The following is a 19,504-nucleotide window of genomic DNA, read 5'->3' as shown; positions in this document are numbered from 1 at the left end:
TTTGAGAAGAGCATTACTCTATGTGTGAATTCCTGAATGTCTTCTCAACCACTCTCTGGGAAATTGAAACAAAGGTCCCAAGCATAGTTTTTTTTTTTTTTTTGAAGATTTTATTTATTTGACAGAGAGAGAGACAGCCAGCAAGAGAGGGACCACAAGCAGGGGGAGTGGGAGAGGAAGAAGCAGGCTTCCAGCAGAGCAGGGAGCCTGATGCAGGGCTTGATCCCTGGGATCACACCCTGAGCTGAAGGCAGACACTTAAGGACTGAGCCACCCAGGCGCCCCCCCAAACATAGTTCTTAAGGCTGACCAATTCTACCAACTAACAGAATCTGTAGTATCTTTTTAACCAGGTTCATTCATTGGTGATATTTCTAATATAATATTTAAGTATTTTACTTACAAAATTCTGATTTTTTCATAGATAATCTTGGCTATCTTGGTGTAGAGCATTTTCTTACTCAGATTTTATTCTGTTTTTAGTATTTACCTTTATTTATATAAGGCAAAAAAAAAGTGGCTTGTTTTGCAGGAGGAAGGAGTACTAGACGGAACCAAAGATGAAAAATGGGTGTTTTTATTAACTTCTGTGTTTTTCTGGTTTGTTTTTGTTTGTCTGTTTCTGTGTTGCCACAGTGGCATTCCACACATCTTGAGGTCAGCAAAAATAGTAATTTCTGGGGCGCCTGGGTGGCACAGCGGTTAAGCGTCTGCCTTCGGCTCAGGGCGTGATCCCGGCGTTATGGGATCGAGCCCCACATCAGGCTCTTCCACTATGAGCCTGCTTCTTCCTCTCCCACTCCCCCTGCTTGTGTTCCCTCTCTCGCTGACTGTCGCTATCTCTGTCGAATAAAGAAATAAAATCTTTAAAAAAAAAATAGTAATTTCTGTCTGTTATGTTAAAGTTGTGTATATTACTTTCCATGTGAAAAAAAAATCTTGGAAAAATATCGTGTCGAGTGAAGCTAGCAATCCTTTGACTGAATAGACAACTTCGTATTTTCTTCCTACACAGGAAGGAAAAGCTCCTCTTCTGCTATATGGAACAGGCAATTCTACCTCTTTTCATCCCTTTAGGTCATGAACATTCAGGAAATATAGGTCTCTAATATTAGAGTATATTTGAAGATGGACCTCTAGGGACACTGATGTGAATTTATTTTAATCATGGTGGCAGTGCAATTTATTACTTTGGAAATTGATTTTAACAAGAAGCGTGTGAACATCTTGTGACTATCAGATTGCTTGTTGGTTGTATAGGGAAAGAAAAAAAAAAAAAACCAAAGCAGGTGAAGAGAATTAATTTGATTCTGGGCTGTCGTTAATTTTTTATTTTTTAAGGGATTTATTTATATTATATCATGCTGAGGCTGTATTAATGTGCTCCATTTAGCATATCAGAGTCCAGTTTCCTAAAGAGAGACCAAGTAATCATCCAAATTACTCCTTCTTCCCAGAGAGATATGTTCAGAGGTCAAAGACAGGGGGGTAGTTGTCTAACAAAAGGGAGTGTGTATCTGATTTCTGAGGCTGCCATATTGCTGCATAACAAATCACCCTGAAATTCAGTGGCTGGTTGTGTGGCAATATTGTGGACATGTGTGGCAGAGGGTTTGGCCATTGGTTGGGGCCATGAATCAGTCAGCCTCCCACAGGGAGTCTTTCTCTCTGGCTTGCATACCCCCATAACATTCTATAGCTAATTTGGATCCAGGAGCTTTGAAAAGAATTTCTAACAGCAGCCATGGAGATTTCATTTGAGAATTAAGGACGAGTATGAGCTTACCACTCAAAATACCAGACTGTGTACAGTACAAAAATAACCTGCCCTGTCTGGTTAATTAGGAGTTCTCTGGAATTTGAAATTCTTCAGGATTTGAATCCAGTTCTTCTTCTTCTTCTTTTTCTTTTTCTTTTCTTTTTTTTTTTTTTTTTAAGATTTTATTTATTTGTCAGAGAGAGAGATCGCGTACACAAGCCAGAGGAGTGGCAGGCAGAAGCAGGCAGAGGGAGAAGCAGGCTCCCCGCTGAGTAAGGAGCCCCATACAGGACTCAATCCCAGAACTTTGGGATCATGCCCTGAGCTGAAGGCAGACACTTAACTGACTGAGCCACCAGGCATCCCTTGAATCCAGTTCTTAACAACTACTGTCCACTTGGGCAAGCTATCCAGCCTCTCAGCCTCAAGTTGCTCCTGTGTGAAATGGGAGCCTTGACTCACCAGATTAGAGTTGAGTACAATGCCCTATGTGGAAATGCTTTGCCAACTTAAAGTGCTACAAATGACTTGTCACTATTGAAACCAAGCTGTGTGCCTATAAAGGTTCAAATCCAGCAGCTTGGCTATATTCTCAAGCCCTGTCCTGGTTTTTAGAACAAAATTGGTAGATATATTGGTAAGTTTGTTTAGATATGTGCATAACGTTGTCTTCAGCTTTTCACATGATATATTTTTGTATTGAACCAAAAATGCCTTATGTATACAGATAACTTAAAAGACACCAATATTTGGATTTCTTTTAGTTCAATTCTGTGATTAGGAGAAACCATAGTTATTGTCAATTTCTTTTTTTTTTTTAAGATTTATTTATTTTAGAGAAAGAGAGGGAGAAAGAGAGAGTGCACGAGCAGGGGGAGGGGCAAAGAGAGAGGGAGAGATGGGAAGCTGACTACCCACTGAACATGGAGCCCAAGGAGGGAGCTTGAACTCATGACCCTGACCTGAACCAAAACCAAGAGTTGAATGTTTAACTGACTGAGCCACCCAGGTGCCCCTGTTACTGTCAATTTCTAATTATCTGCATATAGATTAATCCAATGGGGATGTACCCAAGGCAACTCTACCTCTTTATCTTTTTTCCTGACAAGATTTTCTCCTCTGTTTTGTTTTTGTTTTTGAGAGAGAGAGAGAGTGGGAGGGGAGGGACAGGGGCAGAGGGAGAGGGGGAGAGAGAGAAAGAATCTTAAGCAGGCTCCATGCTCAGGACCCTGAGATCATGACCTGAGAGGTGGACACTCAACCAACTGAGCCATCCAGGCACCACTCTCCTCTGCTTATTTTTAAATTCCTTCTCTTAAGCTGTGGCTAGTGGGACACAAGGAAAGCCTTTTAAACATGTTACATTACTCTTGTTTTTCTTACCCTCTTCCTCCTCAGGCAAGGTTGAAGCCAAGAGATGTCACAGGCAGAGACTGGAATTTGGCATCACTCTCAGGAGGTCAGCTCTGCATGAGGAGCAGGAAAGAGTTGCAAAAGGAACACATGTCAGGAAGCTCTGCCTCTCTCCTCCAGTCAGGCACCTTTCTCAGAGTCGATTGGAGATTTGCAAATTTTTGTGAATTTGAGCACCAATCAGGAATGATAAGCATGAAAGACCATGATAACGAGTCGGGAATTTTCCAGGGGACTCATTCAGTCACCATGTCTTGCCCAGCATTTTCTTTATAAAGACTCTGGTTTCTTCCCTTCTCCCCATTTGTACCAGCACCTGTTTCTCTGCCAAGGTACTCAGGCCTGCATTATGACTTTATCCCTCAGAGGAAATTTCTGCATAAGGCAAAATTCTGACTTTTAGGCAGACATAAAACAAACATGTATTTGGATTTTATTTTACTCATCAATCAATGAGGGAAGTAGGCAGATGTTATAGCCAGTTCAAAAGAGAATCTGAAGGACGGGCTCATTGATATGATCAGGAATATTGAAATGACTATATATATGGAAGTAAAATTGTTATCCCCTGTTTGGGGGTGGGGGAGGCTTGGGGGGATGGGAAGTTGCTCAAACTGCTTCTGGACAAGACAGATTTGCACATCTATATGTAAGAATTATTTGCATTGCTATCACTTACTTGTAACTTATAAAGTTGAACAGCACTCCCATAGAGCCAAAATCCGATAATTCAGAGGGCTGCTCCCTAGAGTCTAGACAATGAATGCATAGTTTTCCATTGAGGTACATTTTCCTTTGTGATTGGCAAGTCACATTGTGGTTGACTTTGGCCACCTCCACCAGATTAAGCTTCCATAAATACTGCCTTTATTGAGCACTTGGCTGGCTCAGTCAGGAGAGTATATGACTCTTGATCTCAGGTAGGCTCTTGATTTCAGAGTCAACTCTTAATCTCAGGGTCATGAATTCAAGCCCCATGTTGGGAATAGGGATTACTTAAAAGAAATACTGCTTTTATCATCTGATTCACCCCACCAAATCATCATTCCTGTTACTGATTCTGGTCTAGTCGGAACCCTTATAAGTCATCAGGTTCTTTCGTAATCTCTTATGTCCCCAGCATCACATGCTACCTCTCTTCAAACACGAACCCTATTTCAGTCAGATGATCTTCCTTCCACATGTGCATATGATTAATTCCTCAGTCAAGCCTTATGAGCAATCTGTCCTTTTTAACCTATTCACCCCCTTGTTCAAGGCAAGTTCATCTCAGTCTTGTTAAACCTTGCCTCTTAGGACGTCTTGTTGGGTACATGCATTATACCAAACTACCCATCACTTAGTTATCTGCTGTTTCGTATTGTTGGGGGATCCCTTCATGTTTATTGATTTCAACCTGAATACAAACTCTTCTTTTTTTGAAAAAGTGCCCAACATCACTATGAGCATATAAAACCACCCATTCTATAGTTATTGATCTGTAATTATCCCGTCCTTGGTTACTATCCATTCATATGATTAAAACAAGAATTGAATGAATGGGGAGGAATGGAGAAACTTTTCCTTTCTTGAAATTGTTCCAAGATTCAATAGACTTCTTTTGAATCTTAATCCTAAAACCTTCCCGAAGATATTCCAAAACATGGATCATGGGTTTGCCTTGACCGGTTGCTTGGTTTAACTTTAGAAAGAATGTAGACAGTCACTCAATATTTCATTGTTAAGCCCCTTCGGATAATTGTTTAAGGTAACGATAAACCACAAAATTCCATTTTGTATTATGTCCAAAAGCAATCATCAAATTTGGAAGGTGAAAAGTTAGCCTTGGTATAAAATGAAGTGAATTTGAACTCTGTGTATGATGAGAGGGTGTACTAGAGGCTTTACTGTCCAGGTTCGCTGTGGGACACCTGCCTTTCAGGCTGATGGAGACTTGAAAAGGACAGGTGCCACCAGATAAGAAGATACGATTTTCTCTTCCTTCATGAAGACAGATTTTTGTCTGTTTTATTCACTTCTGTCTCCACATGCCTACAGCAGCGTCTGGCATATTTTAGAAGCTCAGAAAATATTTGTTTTGACTGAACAAATGCTTGTTTTTCATTCTCTAATCAGCATAACATATTTATAGTTTCTGAGTTTACAGTTTTTGAAAATCCTATTTTGGTGGTGTTCAATTAAACCATTTCCCCTAATAGATTCAAAAACTCAGACAGAATCTTAGTTTTATGGAAATGTCCATTCAGGAAAAAGAGAAGTTAATACAATTTGAACCAAAATATGGCCCATGTGTATTACAGACTTATATACATTTATATGCCTCACAGATGTTTTAATTGATGGAAATGTGTCTTCTACCAAAAGTGGTTATATTATGTTTATGTTTACTTATGTTCTATTAGATTTTTGTGGCAGGAGCTTTTGTTGCTCCTAATCGTGGCTGACTAAAATATCACTTAAGATCATTTACTTATTGAAATACAGTTTTCACAAAAATTACATTTGGCACACATTAAAGAATAAAAATTGGGACAAAGATGTGTTTTAATGTTGGAACCCTTTATTAAATACAGTTCCTGCTGGTAAAGAAAACTCATAAATACCATAAAGTAAAATTCTGCTGATTTTTTTTTCTTCATCTGCCATCAATATTCACATGGAACTGCTTGGAATAACTGTCACATGCTTTGTCCCTCATCTCAATGAGATGCCAGGTAGCCTTCAGGTAGTTTTCAGTTCAATTTTTTTCTTCTTGTTTGAAAGGAACATTTCCCACAGGCCAAATTGGACAATGGATAACCAAGGAAATTTATTTCATGTGTAAAGGCTTCTGGAGGAGAGAATGGCCCGACACATAAATCTGTCTTCAAAGCAGCAAGTGCTTTATCGATCGCCAGTTGTTGAAAAAAAGGCAGTCTCTGAGCCAGATCCCAGCAGTTAGGTAAGAAGGCCCTTGGCAGCAGGTAGAAACTCTGGAGAAGAGTAGAAACTTATTATGGAAATATATTACTAAACATAACAGTGAAAATAGAACTATCTTTAAAAGAGAAAATTAAGCAGGACAGTTTCTCCTCACAGTGAGCATTAGAAAGAAGTCTAAGGCTTTGACAGGAGCCCCCTCACACATGTACATGTATTTCTGGGTGATCTTTTCCAATAGCCTTGAGATGATGTTCTGTTTGTACTTCTGGGCCGTTGTAACCTTTGGGTGCACAGCTGCTAACATATATAAATTACATTTATCCCAAATTCTGAATAGTTTGGCATTATAATACTGTTAAACTGTTTTAGTGAAATTATTCTTTGCTCATGGAAGTGGGGGTGGGAACTAACCAGCATCCTCCAGATGGGACACGTGAGGAGAGCCTAGCTGGGAAGACTCCAGGCCTGTGTGGGACTTTGAGCTCTCACATTTCTCTGTCCTTCAGGTGAGCTGGAGAATAGAGGGTGCGCCTGACCTCTCACTAGGGGGCTAGAGCTCTTAAAGAGAGCTATTTGGTCTAGGTCTGTCTGTAGACAAAATGGGAAGGGTGAAGTCCGATGCTACAGGAGGAAAGTGTTATCCTCCAATGGCCTAGGAGGCAGGAAGAAAGGATTCAGGAACTGGAGAAGAATCCAAGCAGAAGCAGCAAGCTGAGCCATGTCAGTTTGTAACCATCATGAAGGCAACACCCCAGCCCCTCTGTGTGCTGGACATTTATTCACATCCCCCCATTTAATTTCCTCCTTGTAACAATTGATACTGTAGATGTTGTTTACTTGTATTACATGATAGACCGTTAGCTTCAATTGTCTTTTCTCCCCCACTGCTGTGCTCTCAGAGTCTGACAGAGCGGAGACACTCAAACATTTGTCGAATGAATCCTCACTGTGTGGATGAGGAAACCAAGATCCAGTAATTTGTCCAAGGCCAGGCAGCAGCTGATTAGCCCAACTGTTCGGTATAAAATCCACCATTCAGTTAATGATAAGGATTTGGATTGCTTAGGCTCCCGAAGCTGTTGTTTTTTGCATAGTCATCTGTTCAAATGGATTAAAATTTTCTTTTTGTTTTCTTTTTTGTTCCATTACTTTTTATAAAACTCGACAGACAGTTTGAGTTTGTTTCATCCATGCAGTAGGAGGAAGGAAAGGAATGGGGGTTCGCACATGAGATGGTCATCAAGCAGAAGTAGAGTGTGTGCAGAGCCCAGGATGCGCAGCCATACTTGGGAGTGTGTAGAGAACCCTACGAGGAAATTCGACACTTGGGGACACTGGAGTCAGACCACTTTATCGATTGGCCCTCCTGCCAAATTTCTGTACAAGCTTTTCTCTTAGGTTGTATGTATTGTAGGCCTGATGGATTTCTAATCTATGAATAGCAAATGGTTATTTTCTTCATAGAAAATGGTAGGAGATGCTTTAAAAAATTATCATTTAAAGTGCACTGATTGACATTAAGCATGTGATTGCGGGGGGGGGGGGCTCAAAGTATTTAAATAACCCTGAGGCCACTGCCAAGCTGGGAGTGGTATTAACGGCTTACTCCTGAGAGAGCCTGCAGTGGTTTGTACAGAGCTGCCCTGCTTGTTTGAGCTGGGACACTGAATGGCTCGCTGGCTGATGGCGAGACGTATGTCTCTGTGAGAGTCCTATACAAATATTCTGGATGCGCACACCAAAATCCACACAGCATGATGTAGAGCGGCCAGAGTTTCGTGGGACATTTCCAAATCCACCATTACTTGGCAGTTAACATGCTGTGAACTGAGGGTGTACTTAGGTAGATATTTGGAAAGATGGACTGTTATTTGTTTATTTATGTATGGAAGATGGACTTTTTAGAAAGGAAATTTTAAGGACCAATGAGTCTATTCCACATAGCCTAAAAAAACTCTCTAGATGTAGAGAGCCTGTCTCACCTCAGAATAATAGATTTGCTGCCTGGGCCCATGATTTCCCACCTTAGACTTGATGCAATTTTAGAACTCTGCTGGAGAGGCCATACATCTTGACAGGTAGAGAAATCTCCAAGGTTTTCATCAGTCATGGCCCTCATTCTGCATTGTAATACGTGAGGGGGTTGTGAAACTAAGAGTTGTATACTCGAATGGGGGAGTTCACTGATATGACTACAGTGCGTTTTGTATGACTGAACATTCTCGGTCTCTCATCTTGCTTCAGGGAAGGCACTTCTTTTGAGATTCACAAAAAGATAATCTAAAGAAACAGGAGCTGTCATCTGGGAAAGTTCTATAGCCAAATGATTTATTATTTTGGCAATTTTCCAGTTTTCCTCTTCCATGATCAATATTTATAGAATTTGGCCTGTGTAAGGTTAATTGCACATGAATGCATGCATGTAGATGCGAATGTATATATATATAAATACGTATATGTATATATCTTGATGTGTAAATTTTTCCCCAAGATTGTGATAAACTAAGTTGATAGAGAATTAGTTGCTTTTGGGAAAAGTCTGTTCGATGTGTCTAGGTAATGCAGCCAGTTGTTCTCAGAGTTATGTTCTTTGTAGATGACTTTTTTCTGATTTCCCCCCTCTGACTGAATTTTAAAACAGCATGAATACAGTCAGCAAGTTTCTTATGATCTTTTGAGTGGTAGAAAAGTACTGTCAGATTTCTGAGCTGCTAAACTTGGGAAAGAAATTGGAACATGCCTCTTGTATTGTCTTTTGAGCTCTTGGTTATCAATTATCTGAGCTACTGATAATCACTAGGTAATAGAGACATTGTTGAAGTGTATCTGGCTATTTATATTTGCTCATGGGTGAATTTCTGATGTTCTGGAATTGTCCTGCATTTCAAATATGTTCAAGCTACAGATGAGGATTGCCATTATCACCGGTATTGTCTATTATTGTTCTGGACATATTGGCCAAAGGAGTGACATGTAAAACAAAGTGAGATACAAATACTGGAAAGAAGATAAACAACCCTCTGTAGAAACAAAAAGGGGCAAAGAAATTGAACAGGTCATTCACCAAGGGAGAGATAAAGATCACCAACAAACATGAAAAAATTTAATCTTACTAGCAATAAAAAAATAACATGGTAACTTTTTTCATCTGTCAAATTGACAAAGATGCTAAAGGTAATGATCACCATTGTTGAAAAGTGTGTAGAAAGAGCCTCATACATAGCTATTGGGATAAAAGTTGGCAAAATGTTTCTGAAAGGCACTTTTAAAATATACATCAAAATTTTTAAAAATGTTCGTATTCATCACTGCCATAGTTCTACTTCTAGGAATTTAGTATAGGCAATATGTCTTTTCTTCTTTTGCATTGCTAATCCTTTACTGATTAATGCAATGACTCTTTTCTTGGAAAAATGCTAATATACAATCAAGTTTGCATCTAACTTCTTGGGTCATGTGGTGATTGCCAAACCTCCAGCAAAATGACAGTACCCTGTACTGCAATATAAATTTTGCACAACACTCCAGATACTGTTACTTTAAAAATTGTGAAGAATTCATAAAATAAAATCTGTGAAAGTCCATATTTAATATATTTCATGTATAAAATTCTAAAAATAAAGCATCATGTACAATCTTACATTTATTAAAAAAATAGCATAGCATACATTTTCATTTTAATATACATCATTAGCCACTGCTTCTGGTTTTCCCTTTGACTTCTGCCCCATTATAGCCCCTTCCTGCCCTGGTTAGCACACCTAAGTGAAGCTTTTAGGACAGATCTTTGGACCACCCCTGCTACTCTGGCCAACACCTTAAGTTGCAAATTTTGCTTTGTTCCTTCTTTCCTATGGAGGAGAAGCAGTATTGTTAAAGAATAAACAAAGGCCAGCCCAGGAAGGATCTCTCTTTTGCAACAGAGAGAATTGTCCCCTTTAGGAGACCCTCCCACCAGGCAGTGTGCAGCCTTTATTAAAATTTTTTTATAGAGTTAAGACTGCAGCAAGGATTGGCCAGAGGATGTGGGTAGAACAAAGTGTGGTAATTAAGAGGGCTGAATTTTGTTGATGGTGCTACTCCAAAAGGGGCTCTTCAGTTAGGGGAGTCTCCATTAAGTAGGTCAGTTAGGAGGGTTTTTTGAATGGTAAAAATTTGCTAGATGGTATAGCATGTGGCTTCAACTTATTTGTCCACACTCAGGAAGGCACACTTTGAGTCATAAAATGGTAACTCCTGCTACCACATACAGAAGGTATTGAGAAGTAATCTGCCACTTTAGGGATCACCCTGAAAAGCAAAATAGTTTTAAGTAACAGTATATATCACAAGGGGAGATTTTGATTTCATTACATCCCCAGTCTTAGTATGAAGGTACTTGAGCAAAGAGGGAGTGTCTGAATACAGATACCATCTTGATTCAAAGAAGTGACATGAGAAGTACTTAAGAACTGGGCTCTGAAATCAAACTTCTTGTGCCTTAACCTCTCTGCTAAGTGCCTTAACCTCTCTGTGCCTCAGTTCTTCCTATAGAAATTGAGAATGAGAACAGTACTTATCTCCCAAGGCTACGTGAGAATTAGTGAGTTCATATATTGGGTACATAAAACAGTGCCTGAGAGTTATCACTTCATAATATTAGGCACTGTTATTATTTTTATATTTGGGATGAGACCCACAAGTAAAATAATCAGAAATATTAAATATTTTTTAAAAATTTAATTTCCTGGTGACATAAAACTGAATATTGTCATTTTTTAAAATCTCATTTTGTTTTTATTCTTTTTTTTTTCCCTAATCAGATCATCACTTAGTGCAGTATTGGCTTTAAATGAAGAGGATTATGCTTTGTTTTGCTTTTATCTTATTGTGAGGTCAATAAGTCATCCATAGTTGGCTTAGCTGGGGCTCAGAATTGATTAGTACAAAAATCACTTCTCTGCCTGTCTTCCCCTGGTTGTCTGAGGGCTTCCGAAGGTTTGGAACTGGAGCTTGGTGGAAAAGTTTGCTTTGAGCATGTTGGCCAGAAAGGAAGCTGAGGACGCTGGTGTGATGTCTATTTGCAGTGCAGACCTTTGGCCTGGATTTCAATTCCTTTTGCTAGAAGAGTGAGGGATTGATTCGAGAAAACTGGGACCACTCTGAGCACAAAATGTAGCTGTGTTGCTCCCGCTGAGCAAAGAGTGGTCCAGAGCTGGGACAGCAGCCCTTTTCCCAGGTTCATTCAAACTTCCCATGGTTCTGGGAGCCCATGGTGCTTTGTAGGGTCACAGGGGAATTTTCCTGGGCACCCCAAAATAACTAACTGTTCTTTTATTGGGAGCTCTTCTGCAGCAATCCAAATGATAGGAGATCTTGCCACATTAATTTGGGCAATAGAATCTGAGTTTGTTTTTTTATTGGGAGATTTAAGCTCATATAAGGGCAATAGTGAGTAGAGCTTGAACTGTATGTCAGCAGGTTTAAATTGGTGAATTTCTTATACATTTTGAAAGCAAGATGGAATCATCAAGTTAAAAGTTTTGTCCAAACCAAAATCTAACAAGGGATCAAATATTTTAGGGAGGTGACTCTGTTCAGAGTCTTTCTTTGAATCTAAGTTTCTAGTTAGAAGAATAAAACTCTCACTTGTCTTCTGCTTTTGGAGAATTGTTGGGGGTAGTGGAGAGTTTAATTAGGTTAGAGGTAGTTTTTCATGACCTCGGACTAAATTATGGGTTTTTTTTTTTTTTTTTTGCTTTTTTTTAAAGATTTTATTTACTTGACAGAGATAGAGACAGCCAGCGAGAGAGGGAACACAAGCAGGGGGAGTGGGAGCGGAAGAAGCAGGCTTACAACGGAGGAGACTGATGTGGGGCTCGATCCCATAACGCCTGGATCACGCCCTGAGCCGAAGGCAGACGCTTAACCGCTGCGCCACCTAGGCGCCCCTAAATTATGTTTTTATTTCATATTTTCCCTGAAAGAAAATTAAGGGGGGAAATGAGGATTTGTTTTCCATCAGATTTCACCAGGTCTGTTAATTTTCCCACTGTATACCTCTACAAGAAGAGCTGGGGCGTGTTTCCTCAGGCCGCAAAGTACATTTTCATATCTCTTTCTCTCTCACTTGCACGTGGACACACGCGTGCGTGCACACACACATCACATTTCTAATTTAGAGATGCTAACTTTTCTCTTAGCATTCACACACCGCAAGCTTTGCAAGGAAGGAATTTCAGGAAGTTGGGGGAGTGTGTATGTCTGTGTATTAAGACTAAGGTTTGACTGGTGAAAAATTGTGGCCTACCTCCCAGCGTGTTTATTTTTTTAACTGAATCTATTTGCTCGGTGGAAGGAATATATTGCCCTGCTGCAGCGTGGCTCCTGGTAGGGTGAGTGGGTTCTTTGATGGAATCAGTGAGAAGCTCCAACAGCCATTTTCTCCTTTAACCCCCAGACTGAATTGCCACCAGGCAGAGCAGAATGACTGTGGAGAGAGACAGGCAATGTCAAGTTTGATTTGGGCCATCGGCACTTGAGGCAGATAACGGAGGCCTTACTGTCACAGAGGGAGCCTCACCTGCCAATTCTGTGATTGCACAAACTCAAGGAACAGGGAACATTCAGTGACAGTGCAAAGATTTGCCACCCTTGACCTGAGACACAGAGTCTGTGACTGACAGAAAACTATGGGAGATGGCCAAGAAGAGCCATGCAAGAAGGAGAGTGCAGGGCAGGCAGGGAAGGCATCTGGGCTTGGGCTTGAGACATTTGATGTTGAACAAATTGTCCTTCCAGGTTCCGGAAACTCCTCATCATACCTGGGGCCAGGAAAGGAAGGTTTCATATTATCTCACTTCCACCCCAAACTCTTGCCCCCATCTGTTTGTTTCTTGCATAGCCTATCCGGGAATACAGGTGCCCACTCATTACCTTCTGAGCACATTCACAGTTTTGTGAAAAGCACTGACCCAACAAAATAAGACATCACTGCCAACTGAAGTAATAGAGGCCTGGTGGTAGAGAAACCTTGAACAAAGCAGGAGAACCCTAAACAAACTAAAACTACCACTAGTCTGTTCCTCTTCCTTTTAACCAATCAGTGAGGAAAGTTAATTTTTGAACTCCTTTAAATATGAGCTTAGCTATATTTCGGGCTTCCTTGATATCTTTATTTTCTCAGGATACCAGTCATTCATTTAATTAATTGAGATGATTATTGTTATTATTATTACATTATTATCATTCATTCATCATTACAAATAGACCAACATCCAAAAGAAAATAAACTCCTCACATGAAATTAGCCTGAATTTTAAGAGTTTGAAAATGGTAACGCTGAGTATGTTATCATGCCATTAAAAAGTTGAAAGTTAAGGAGAGTTAGCTGATTTTTTATTCTTTATTCTGGGGCTCACACAGTGTGTCATATGCTGTTAATATGGCACCCATACTTATAATCTGGGAGTCTGCACTCTAACATGGGCTGTTACTGTGAATTCCCAGGTATTCGTATAGAAGGCAAAATGGAGGGAACTCACAAGAAGCACAAGAAGAGATTCCTGGGACTTGGGCATAGTGAGGCCATCTGTAGAGGGAGGCTACAGAAGAGAGAAGCCAGGGCCTCCTGAAGGCATGTCCTCTCTGCTCTGAACTCCCCACAGGTCGAGCAAGTGCTCTTTCAGTGTGAGGCTAAGATGGCCTGTCCCCCCTGGAAATGAGAAACACAAACACTCATCTTTACTATTTTCCCAAGTATAACTTGGTGTTGAAGAAAAATCAAGTCTGACTTTCTTAGTCTACTTCCCTTCAAAGACATCATAACTTTGATTCAGTATAGAATCACTGTAACAGAATCACAATTATAGAGGTTGAGAGCTGACAGTAATTGAGGAACATTCAAGCTATCTCTAACAAAAAGAAAAGGGATAGTGAGAAAGAGGATTTATGGGGTGTGGAGGGGGGAGCAGTGGTGAAGTGGTAGGTTCCACCTGCGTGAGGTTCTCCAGAAAAACAGAACCAATAGGGCGTGTGTGTGTGTGTGTGTGTGTATAAAGAGATTTATTTTTTATATATGTACTATATATAATGCATAATAAAGGGTTCTATTGAAGAGAATTGGCTTATGTGATTATGGAGACTAAAAAGTCCCTAGAATTGTAGTTGGCAGCCGGAAACCCCGGAGAGCAACTGGTCTAGCTCCAGCCTAGTTCAAGTCCAAAGGCAGGAGAAGATCAATGTCCCAACTTGAAGACAGGCAGAGAGAGAAAATTCTCCCTTATTCCACCTTTTATTCTGTTCAGACTCTCAAGGGATTGTACGGGGCCCATCCACACTGGGGAAGGCAATCCGCTTCACCCAATCTAAGGATTCAAATGTTCGTCTCCTCCAGAAACATCCTTACAGACACACCCAGGATAATGTTTAATCGAGTATCTGGACATTCCAGAGCCCAGTCAAGATGACACAGAAGATTAACTGTCACACTCTGTCCCTGGTAAAGGAGGAAGAATGAGCTGAACCTGCACCAGCTGTCTCCGTGACAGGGCTTTGTGCTCCCATAGATCCATGTATGACTGTCCTTTGGGTCCTAGTAGCTCTTATCACACCAAGCATCTTAGCATCCCGATGAAGCTGGTGTTGGAGAGAGACAGTGAGAACATGGAAACACACAGAAACTCATCAGAAGCATGTTGAGAGAGCTCAAAAGAATTAGTACAAAGGCCCATATGGGAAATTCAGTGCCTTTATGGGGAACTTATGTGCCTTTTAAAAAGAGACATTTCCAAAAACAATGAAAATAAAATTATTCTAAAAAATAGATCTGCTTTCCAGGCTTGGATCTGGAAGTCATGCTATCTTTATCTTTGCTTTATGTCTATGAAGTTTCTGGAGCCTAGAAAGTCAGACCCATTTCAAAGGATATAGACTAGATGTTTTCCTTGTTCTTCCCTTACTGGCCACATAGACTTTCCTTCTGATGCCGTTCACAGGTCTCCTCCTCCATTTGCCTTGTTGAGTTTTCTGCTTACCTGGGCTGATGGTCTCCATGGCTCTTTGCCTCTGCTGAGCCAATCAGAGGGAAGCAATTTGGAGTCTGTCTACTGGGCAGTGATCACAGACCTTGCCCTGCTAGTATTACTCTACTGTGGCTGAAAATAGGACTCTTCTGGCTTCCGAGCAGGTACTTCTTGAAAAATAACAGAAGAGCTTCTTGCTTTTCCTTAATCCATCAAGATTTGAAACCTTTGCTCCAGTGCAAGTGCACTCTTACTAAAAATAATTGTACTTGTTGAAGTGGTCATTCATCTCAAAAGATTCCTGTGAGTCGGCTTCGTTCCTTATTCTTATTTTCCCAACACTGAAAGAGAAACTTCTTTCTTTTTTCTTCTCTTAAGAATACACTCATTAGCAATGACTTTAACCAGACACTCTTCAAAGCTCTAACATAAGCCTCTGTAAGCCCTTGCTCCTGTATTTCTAAATATTTGATATCACTCTCTTTTCTTACAGAGAAATCTAGCAGGAGAAGTCTTTAGGGCTTTTTTTCAGTGTGATAACTCTACTGTGGAGGTGAATAGTTGCAATATTATCAGTCACACTATTTCTTTGAGCAGAGCTGAATAGTTAAATAGTAAGAAAGTAATGGTTCCAAGGTGACTTTTAACTAACAATATAAAAACATGATGGGGCGGCTAGTCATTAAAAATTACTTTCACATCATGCATTGGATTCTATTTGGAAACAGAAGGTAAATACAGTAAAGCTCTTGAGTAATTACAGATTTTGATTGTCAAAGGTGTTATTTCAAACACACACACACACACAAACACACACGTGCACCAGGACAATTAGAATAGTATTCGTCAGCTGTCACTGAAATAGGTTGATCCGATCAGCATGATGGGGTGATTTTGATCAAAAACAGATCCTTGGCTGCATGTATCTAAAAACTAAACCTTCAAGATTGTTTACTCAACTATATATGCTTATAAAGATATTTTTATTTTCCATTTAAATTAGCGCTGAGCCAAGTACTCGAAGATCTTGTATAGTTTTGTTCTCTGTTACCAACTCCCTTCCAAAAAGGTTCTATCAGTTTGACCCCAATCTGCAGTACATGAGAGTGTCTATTTCTCCATAGCCTTGTGAACACGATGTGTGCCATACCTTTTATTTTTACCAGTCTGGTAAGTGAGAAAGGCATCTTGGTGTAGTTTTAGTTAGCAGTTCTCTAATTATGAGTAGATCTTTTAAGTAACAGTCAGTGAGGTAAGACATATTCTAGGGATTTCATTCAGTTTTCTACAAAATATTATCAGTATTTTAGTTGACTATACATTTTTAAGTTTCACAGTGAATATTTCCATTGTACACTTAAACAGTTGCAAAGGATATTTCTATCATATTTAAAATACTGTAATTTTATTTTTTAAGTTTTAAAAATATTTTGTTCATTTATTTCAGAGAAAGAGTGAGAGCCAGCAAGAGAGAGAGCATGAACGGGAGGGAGGGGCAAAGGGAGAGGGACGCTGAGCAGGGACCCTGATGTGGGGCTCCATCCCAGGACCCTGAGATCATGACCTGAGCTGAAGGCAGACACTTAACAGATTGAGCCACCCAGGTGCCCTTAAAATACTGTAACTTTAAATAAAATTGCTGCATGACTCTTTAAATGTAGTCAGTATAACCTATGTTATCAAACTAGCATCTCTTTAAAAAAATATCATGAGCATACTCTTTTTTTTTTTTCCAACTTATGCTAGTACCTTGTATGCCAGGCACTATTTTTTTCCAGTTTTATTGAGAAGTGGTTGACATTCATTGTGTAAGTGTAAGGCATACGACCTGATGGCTTGATTTCCATATGTTGTGAAATGAGTACCGCAATAAGTGTAGCTGGCACTCATTTTCTCACATAGATACAATAAAAAGGAAAAGAAAAAAAGAATTTTCTCCTTGTGATGAGAACTTACAGGATTTACTCTCCTAACAACCCTCCTGTGTATCACAGAGCAATGTGAGCTGTAGTCATTGCTTTTTACATTATGTGCCTAGCACCTATTTATCTTTTATCTGCAAGTTTCTACCTTCTGACCACCATCCTTCCAATTACCCTCCCTCCCACCCCTGCCTCTGGTAACAAGTCTGAACTTTCTGTCTGTGAGCTGGGTTTTTTTGTTTGTTTATTTTCGTTTTGGGGGGAGGGTTGTTTATTTGGTTTTTTTAGATTCCACAAATAAGTGAGATCGTACAGTATTTGTATTTCTCTGTCTGACTTATTTCCCTTAGCATAATGCCTTCAGGGCACATCCATGTTGTTGTAAATGGTAAGATTTCCTTAATTTTTTATGGCTGAATTATATCATCTGTCTATCTCACAACTTCTTTAGACATTCATCAATCAATGGACACTTAGGTTGTTTCCGTGTCTTAGCTATTGGGTCTTGGGAATGATATTTTTTTTTTTTTGTGGTTGTTGTTTTTTTTTTTTTTTTTTTGACACCTGAAAGATAAGCAACAAAATAAAAAATAAGCAAGTGGGACTTCATCAAACTAAAAAGCGTCTGCATAACAAAAGGAACCATCAAAAGGCAATCTATGATGGGAAAAAAAATGTCAAACCNAGGCAGACGCTTAACCGCTGTGCCACCCAGGCGCCCCTGGTAATGATATTTTGGATATGACACCTGAAAGATAAGCAACAAAATAAAAAATAAGCAAGTGGGACTTCATCAAACTAAAAAGCGTCTGCATAACAAAAGGAACCATCAAAAGGCAATCTATGATGGGAAAAAAAATGTCAAACCATATATCATCTGCATAACTATATAACTATATACCCAGAATATATAAGAACTCATATAATTCAATAGCAAAGACAAATAAACAACAATAACAACAACAAATACCCAATTAAAAATGGGCAAAGGTCTTGAATAGACATTTCCCCAAAGAAGATCTACAAAAGGCCAACAGGTATATGAAAAGAACATCACTAGGCATTAGGGAAATGTAAATTAAAACACAATGAGATATCACCTTGTGCCTATTAAAATGTCCATCACCAAGAAGATAAAACAAGTGCTGGCATGAATGTGAAAAAAAGAAAACCCTTGTGCACTGTTTATGGGATTGTAAATTGGCACAGCCACAGTATGGAATACAGAATGGGGGATCCCAAAAAATTAAGAATAGAACAACCATGGGGTGCCTGGTTGGGGTGCCTGTAAGTGTACAACTCTTAATCTCAACTCAGGTCTTGATCTCAGGGTAGTGAGTTCAAGCCCCGTGTCTTTTTTTTTCTTTTTTTAAGATTTTTTATTTATTTATTTGACAGAGATAGAGAAAGCCAGTGAGAGAGGGAACACAAGCAGGGGGAGTGGGAGAGGAAGAAGCAGGCTCATAGCAGAGGAGCCTGATGTGGGGCTCGATCCCATAACGCCGGGATCACGCCCTGAGCCGAAGGCAGACGCTCAACCGCTGTGCCACCCAGACACCCCTCAAGCCCCATGTCTTAAAAAAAAGAAAAAAGAAAAAAAAGAAACCACATGTAATCCAGCAATTCCACCTCTGCGAATATATCCAGGAAGTGAAAATACTAACTAGAAAATATATCCATACCCCCATGTCCACAGCAGCATTACTTACAATAGTTCTTCTTTAACCGTCATAAATTCTACAGCATTTCTTTTCCTCCTTGATCTCTTACAGTCCTCCTGCAGCCCTTGCAACCCCATCAAATGCCATCCTAAAATAATATCAGTGTCTGCTTGAAAGGTTATTGATCACCCTATGAGATTATACAGAGAATTGGATGTTCAGATCAGAAATGTCATCCAGGGCCAAACTTTACTAATAATTTCAAGGAAACAGCACAAGCCAAACAAGGTGAGGTCTGGGATCATCAGTGAGTCTTTTTCAGTCCCTTCTTGCTGCTTCATAGATGGTCTAGCCCAGATAACACAGAAGATACCTAATACTCTACGTGGTTTTAGTACTTATGTGGAGGAGAGCCCTTTAAACCTTGAGACATTTCCATTTTATACTTATACATATTTCCATTTCCATTTTATACTTAGTTACGTAGCTTAAGAGACGTTTTCCTGGAAGCCATGTGCTGTAACTCTACAGATTTCAGGTTTGTTTACCGCGAACAATTCTAGGCAAACAGGTACACCCTGCAAAAAACATTCCACAGATAAAATCTTGCCTGCTAGCATATGGCACAAGGTCTGTCATTAACAAGCTGACAAGATTAAACCAGACCATTTCTTTCTTTTCTTGGGTCACTCTCCCTTTCCCCGGTAAAGGGAGAGAATGGATTTCAGAATGTTGTTCAATCATTTATTTGCCATCCTGTCATATATCTTCTGAAAGGAAAATATGTAAATAATGGAAAATTTTAAAAACTAATTTTTGACTATG

At 39.7% G+C, this 19,504-nt stretch overlaps 1 protein-coding gene across 4 annotated transcripts in view; it reads left to right on the top strand.

Annotated features, from left to right (window-relative positions):
• Positions 1 to 19,504, top strand: part of PID1 (phosphotyrosine interaction domain containing 1) — a 225,994-nt gene that overhangs the window by 194,417 nt on the left and 12,073 nt on the right. The window contains exon 1 of one of the 4 annotated variants that reach the window (XM_034655311.1): positions 18,634 to 18,967. The exons of the other annotated variants lie outside the window; for them this stretch is intronic. Within the exon in view, the coding sequence (XP_034511202.1) occupies positions 18,872 to 18,967 (96 nt within the window). The 5' untranslated portion in view covers positions 18,634 to 18,871. Of the gene's footprint in view, positions 1 to 18,633; positions 18,968 to 19,504 lie in introns of those variants that run through there. 4 annotated transcript variants of the gene reach the window in all.

This window comes from Ailuropoda melanoleuca, chromosome 2 (genome assembly GCF_002007445.2).
Source record: "Ailuropoda melanoleuca isolate Jingjing chromosome 2, ASM200744v2, whole genome shotgun sequence".
Classification (NCBI taxonomy): Eukaryota; Metazoa; Chordata; class Mammalia; order Carnivora; family Ursidae; genus Ailuropoda; species Ailuropoda melanoleuca.
Note: the sequence above shows the minus strand (reverse complement) of the source record. Positions and strands in the feature narration are given on the sequence as shown.